General features: G+C 47.9%; 1 protein-coding gene and 2 pseudogenes across 2 annotated transcripts; 2 read left to right on the top strand and 1 right to left on the bottom strand.

The window, feature by feature from the left end:
• Positions 1-1,637: 1,637 nt before the first annotated feature.
• Positions 1,638-2,507, top strand: LOC143389581 (transmembrane protein 88 pseudogene; annotated as a pseudogene).
• A 550-nt stretch (positions 2,508-3,057) lies between these two features.
• LOC143389543 (N-alpha-acetyltransferase 38, NatC auxiliary subunit-like) lies at positions 3,058-3,925 on the bottom strand (annotated as a pseudogene).
• Positions 3,926-4,472: 547 nt separating this feature from the next.
• Positions 4,473-5,234, top strand: LOC143389564 (cytochrome b5 domain-containing protein 1-like). 2 transcript variants are annotated; one of them, XM_076842541.1, is made up of 2 exons: positions 4,473-4,928; positions 4,997-5,014. In XM_076842541.1, the coding sequence occupies exons 1-2, from the start codon at positions 4,473-4,475 to the stop codon at positions 5,012-5,014; spliced, it is 474 nt and encodes a 157-aa protein (XP_076698656.1). The 2 variants fall into 2 exon arrangements, with proteins under 2 accessions (XP_076698656.1, XP_076698655.1); XM_076842540.1 differs by having other exon boundaries at positions 4,473-5,234.
• Positions 5,235-6,213: the final 979 nt, after the last annotated feature.

Raw genomic sequence — 6,213 nt, 5'->3', positions numbered from 1 at the left:
ACCAACCAGATCTGTGTTCCTCCTCATTAGGCTTGGAGGACAGATGAGACAGAAGGTTCAGAGCTGACTTCTAGAGGTCAACAAGTACTTCTCTGCACACATTCAGAACTTCACACCCTGTAGTAAACGCTCACATGCAAATGAGTGATGTTCATGCAAATGTTACACACTCATTGTCAGGTTATTCGTGGGAAAATTAAGGATTTTATTGATATTGGCAACTATGTATTCTTGAAGTGATAGTTTCTAAATGGGTTATTGGTAAACAGAAACAATTATTGTTGCCTGTGTATTTTTATCCAGCTTTAATGAGCTCTTGGGGTTTTGTAAATCTTTGGAGTCCTCTAAAAATAATCATATCTCCAAAAAGTAAGATAGCGCATAATTTGACCTCTGTCTCTCTTTATGTATTTTAAATTATACTACACATAAAAAGAATATTATAACACACATGTACATTTTAAATAATAATTTAAAAATAAAAAAAAAGTTTATGTATTCCCACGCAAATAAACACCAATTCCTTTGAAACTCCTGTGGGTTCCTCCCAGAAGTAACTACTGCCCTGTATTTTGCAGTAATAATGATTTTCTTGCATTCCAGTGTTTATGTATGTGTAATTTTTTTTGTCTGGCTTTAAATTTTATAAAAGTGAAATCATGCTGTGTATACATTGTGACATGTTTGGTTTTTTAATTCTCATCATTATGCTTTTGAGATTCATCCATGTTATAGGGAATAGTTGTATTTTTATCACTTTTCCTACTATATGGTATTCTTTTGTAATAAGACAACACAACTGACTTATTCCATCTGCTCTTCTTGAACATTTGTATTTTTTTATTGCAGGTAAGGCTGCCTTGAAAATTCTTGACCACATATTCTGATGAATGTGTTCAAGAGTTTTCCACTCACGTGAGAATGGACTTCTGATATGTAGAATACGTATGTGCCTTCAACTTGTCCAGGTTGTGTTAAATGTTCCCCAAAGTGACTGTGTTGATTTAGACAGTCACCAGAAAGATATTTATGTTCTCATCATTCCAAATCCTTGCCAAAATATAGTATTGTCTGGTTTGTTTAGCTTTAAAATATTTAATTGACAAATAAAGATGGTATTTATTGAAAGTAGACAATGTGATAATTTGATGCATGTATACCTTGTAAAATATTATAACAACTAAATTTCTTGGTTTTTTCCCCCTGTATGCCATCTGATGGTATGGAATGGTATCTCAAATTGGCATTTTCCTGATTAGGAATGAACTTGATCATGCCTTCACAATTTTTGGCTGTTTGTGTTTCTTCTGTTTAGAAATTACCTGTTCTGAGCCAGGCATGATGGTGCATGCCTTTAATTCCAGCAACTCTGGAGACTAAGGCAGGAAGATTCCAAGTTCAAGACCAGTCTCAGCAAATTAGCAAAGCCCTCAGCAACTCTGGAGACTAAGGCAGGAAGATTCCAAGTTCAAGACCAGTCTCAGCAAATTAGCAAAGCCCTCAGCAACTTAGCAAGACCTTGTCTCAAAATGAAAAATAAAAAGGACTGGAGGTGTAGCTCAGTGGTAAAGTACCCCTAGGTTCAATCCCTAGTACCAAAAAATAAAATTTAAAAAAAGCCTTTTCAGAGCCAGGCCATGGCGGATGTCCCCGGGGCGCAGCGACCGGTTCTCGGCGGCAGCCCAGAGCCCCGCGATCCCCTGGACTGCGGGGCCTGCGCTGTGCTGGTAACTGCTCAGAACCTAATGGTGGCTGCCTTCATTCTACTCCTGCTTGCGCTGGTGCTGGGGACCATCTTGCTACCTGCTGTCACCATGCTAGGCTTCGGCTTCCTCTGCCATTCCCAGTTCCTGCGCTCTCAGGCACCCCCTTGCACCGCGCACCTCCGGGACCCGGGCTTCACCGCCCTGCTGGTCACCGGATTCCTACTCCTCGTTCCGCTGCTCGTGCTTGCCCTGGCCAGCTACCGCCGCCTGTCTACGCCTCCGCCTGGCCGATTGTCTCGTGACTTACAGCCGGGCCCTCTATCGGCGCCGACGAGCCCCGCAGACGAGCCCCGCAGCCGCGGCAAACCCGGGGCTCACCAGGGTCCCAAGCCGTTCCTACGCCGGGAAAGGTTTGGGTCTGAGGAGCCTCTAGTCAAGAACACTAGTGCCGTCCTCCCTTCCCGTGGGGCCCAAGGACTCAAAGCCAGGATCTTCTGCCCTACCCCCACCCCTACCTGAGCCGGGTTCTAGCATCCATTTGGGGGACAGCAACATTTTTGGACCCCAGTGCTGGCGAAAACTCCCACGCCCCGGAAAAACTGCTTTCCTGTGACTACCCACATTTGAATCGTGAATATCTGGGCTGGACCCTGCACACCCTCCTTCCCACTCCCTTAACGTGATCAGGACAACTGAACCTGTGCCATCCTTTTCAGCTTCAGCTCCTCTAGAATTTTACAGGGCTGAGGGGCAATGCTGGAGGTGAAGAAAAACACACCAATAAAGAACTTATGAACAGGAGTGTGCTGTGAGCAGAGGGGTGCCCAGGAGCAGAAAACGAGTTCCTGACATTACAAATACTCAGGCGGGAAGCATCCTTCAGCCTCCTGGCATTTCCTTATTGCATTTATCCATTCTTCCCAGTTAGACCCCAGAGTTCTGTCCCTGACCCCAAAGTCACCTCCACATCAATAGCAGAGGCGGCCTTGTTTCACCCCCGCCTACCCGGTTCCCCTTGGGGACCGAGCCCGTTCTCTGACCCCAGCATAGAGGAACTCAGTGTTGCCAGGCCGGGGCGGGAAACAATGGGCCTTCCGGAGCAGGATGACACCCCTTCCCGCCACAATTCTGGAGCAGGAGCGTGGGAGGGAAGATGCGAGGGTCCACCCCAGGTTCTGTTGGTTTACAGCCTGTTCCCCATCCCCAACCTCGAACTGAAGGGAAATTTTGGCACCCCTGGGCACAGGTTGGGGGAGGATTGAAAATGCTCTTGGCCTCAGATGAACCCCCGTTTCTAGGGGTTGGGTGTATTCTCTGTCCTGGCATCGAAGCTACACACAGACACAGCGCACATCAGTCATAAGTTTAATGAGGTTTGAAAGACATGCCTAATTATGGTCAGAGATACGGAGGCCCTGCAAGGCTCTCCCTTTGCACCTCAATAGAAACGATGTGGTGTCCCGGTACCATGGCCAGGCCTAGCACACGGGGTTCCCCGGCAGAGAAGGAATCTGGAAAGAAGGGTCAGAGCATCAGGGAGGCAGGCCAAACTCGGTCCCGCCCCTTCTGAGCCACGAAAACACGCCCCACAAAACAAGGAGTGCTGTCAGACCCTGAGGGAAAATGCCTTGCGTGAACTTCCGCCACATTCCCAAGCGGGTGTGCATCCCCTGGGCACTGACCCGACGGCTTGAGGAACTCCTGCGCCGAACCCAGGATGACATTGCAGTCGCGGTCCGTACAGAGGAAGCAGCCGACCAGTGTCTGTCCATCTGTCATTCGAATGCGCATAGTCTTGTTGAGCAGCGCCTCTAATTGCTGCCGGGCACGCGCAGCCGGCGAGTCCTCGCGCTCCCCATCCGAGTCCTGCTCCGGGCGGAATACACTCAGACCTTGCAGTCTCTGCTGCCCGACTGTCTGCGAAACCACAGCTCCCGGCAACCCACGGGGCACTCGGAAGCCCAGAGGCTGCCGGGAGCTGCAGTTCCCCTCCCTCGTCCGCCCCCCATCTTGCTGCCCGACAGCCCCTCAATCCCAGAACCCGAGTCCGCGCTAACCCCGGCGCTGGAACTGCTTTGTCGCCGGCTGCAACATCCATTCTCCTCTCATAGTAGCATGGTCGGCCCAGCTCCAGCCATTTGCCCCACGGGCCCCTCTGGGCCCTTAAACTTCCTAAAAACCTTTCGGGTCTGGTGGTCTGAGATCTCGCGAGCGCTCCCGACGTATTTCCTTTCGCGCGATCACCACTCCTCCTCCTCGTCGTCTCCTCGGCAACTGCAGAAATCTCGGGAGCTTCTCCTATTCCAGGGCAGCGGTTCACCGAGACCTATTACGCCGGATCGCGAGAAATTTACCTGTATTTTCTTACACATCTTTTAGAAACCCAGAAATTTAGCGAGAATACCTTCTTCCATCCTGCTTCCTCACCTTGTTTTTCTGCCTTAAGATAGTTCTTCCTGAATATCCCGTGTAGTCCAGACCTCTGGATTAAAATGGAATGTGTTTGCTTTTCCCTGGAACTCAAATTATTCAATGTTTATGTGACTGATGTCGGAATCAGACTACGTTTCCCGTGAGCTCGCACAGACCAAGCCCTTCCTTGCCCTCACAGTGTTTAATCTCAGTGGACGGTGGCCGGGAAAGGACAATGGTTTTCATCTGAGCGGGTAAACGCGCTCACCTTAGCTCCTGGACCCGGAGAATGTGTGTGTGCTCTGAGGAGCGAGGAAGCAGCCAAGGGACCCAGTGCCCGATAGAGCAAGAGTCATGCCGTGCCGGGGCCTAGTGGCTGGGCCAGAGTTTGAGGGCTTCCAGCGTCGCTTTTTCACGCCGGAAGAAGTGGCCAGACATAACCAGCCCGAAGACCTTTGGGTGTCTTACTTGGGATACGTGTACGACCTAACGCCATTGGCTCAGGAGTACAAGGGGAACCTGCTTCTGAAACCCATCATGGAAGTTGCAGGCCAGGCCATCGGCCACTGGTTTGATCCAGTCACTGGAGACATCCGCAAGCACATAGATCCCCTGACTGGTTGCCTGAGGTACCGCACCCCGCGGGGCCGTTTTGTGCACGTCCCACCTCAGCTGCCCCGATCGGACTGGGCCAATGATTTTGGGAATCCCTGGTGGAAAGGGTCGCAGTACGAGGTGGGGAAGCTGTCTGCCAAGACCCGGAATATTCGCATCATTAACACTCTCAGGTCGCAGAAGCACATACTGGAGGTGGGGGCTCTGGAGTCAATGTGGGAAATCCTACACCGCTATCTTCCCTATAATGCACATGCTGCCAGCTACATGTGGAAATATGAAGGGAAGACCCTGAACATGTATCATACCCTGGAAGAGAATGGGATCCAGGATGAGGAGGAAGAATTTGACTATCTCAAAATGGATGGTACACACTACATACCTGCAATACTGCTCTACTTCAATGATGACCTCACAGAGCTATAGGAAAGGAGATGTGTGCTTGTCTGGATTAAGACATAATTTGAGTTTGCCTTTTTCTGTCTTTGAGGAAAAGAGGTGAGGGTGTCGGGTGCTTGGATTCAGACCTCCTTTTCCCTTTGGGATCTGGACTGTAGTTCTGGTGACCTTCTGAAGTATGAATCTTATTCTCCAGCTCCTTTCTGATTTGCTCTGCAAAAATTAGGGAGAATGCTAGAAGTGAATTAGTCTTTAGGGATGACACAAGAAGGCACAGTATCTTGGATAGGGAGTTGTAGGGGCGAAGAGGTAAATGGAGCTCAGGTAGAAGGTGATAGTAAAAGAAAGAAATCCTACACAAGGATGAGGGGTGGAAGAACATTTTCGGCAATGGCAGAAATGAGATGGCTGTAGAAACATGGGATCTTTACAAAGATAGGAGTAGGGAATGACTATCATTGACCATAAAACCTGGCTAATCTCTTTTTTAAATTTTTCTTTCCATATTTTCTATTGGTGCATTGTAGTTGTACATGATAATGATTTGTTGTTACATACATGCACACAATATAACAATGTAATTAGGCTATTATCATTACCTAGCACTTACCCACTTCCTCCCCCTCTTATTGTCTTTTTAGAAAAGTATTTAGTAGCTGAAACCCAAGGGAAAGAAAGGAAATAAATGGTCATCAGATAATCCAGTCAAGATATTATAATGGGTACTTTATTCACCCTCTTTCTTACAACTACCCCATAAATGAATACTATAAACACTGTTTCCCAGATAAGTCTTTTGAAACTTAGAAGTGTTCATTAGCAAAGAGATATTAGTTACCATTAGAGTCAGGATGCAAATCCAAGTCTGCCCAACTCCAAAGGCTAAAGGGACTGTTCTCAATCTCTTAACTTCATGGTAACATTTTAAAATGCTGTCTCTGACCAAGTATTTGGTATTTGGGTTTGTCCTGGATTTGTTGCACAATAAGAAACTGTAGGCCTATTGATTAGTCAGCAGTTACTGGGAAAGAGTTAATCAGCAGAGTACTCCAGAGGCAAAGAGTAAGCCAGGAAAACCTTT

The sequence above is a fragment of the Callospermophilus lateralis genome, unplaced genomic scaffold (genome assembly GCF_048772815.1).
Source record: "Callospermophilus lateralis isolate mCalLat2 unplaced genomic scaffold, mCalLat2.hap1 Scaffold_63, whole genome shotgun sequence".
NCBI classification, from domain to species: Eukaryota; Metazoa; Chordata; class Mammalia; order Rodentia; family Sciuridae; genus Callospermophilus; species Callospermophilus lateralis.
The sequence above is the reverse complement of the archived record's forward strand: the minus strand, read 5'-3'. Positions and strand labels throughout refer to the sequence as shown.

Bases quoted from the DNA above. Each gene is read 5' to 3' on its own strand.
- LOC143389564 (XM_076842540.1), top strand. From the start codon at position 4,473: ATGCCGTGCCGGGGCCTAGTGGCTGGGCCAGAGTTTGAGGGCTTCCAG.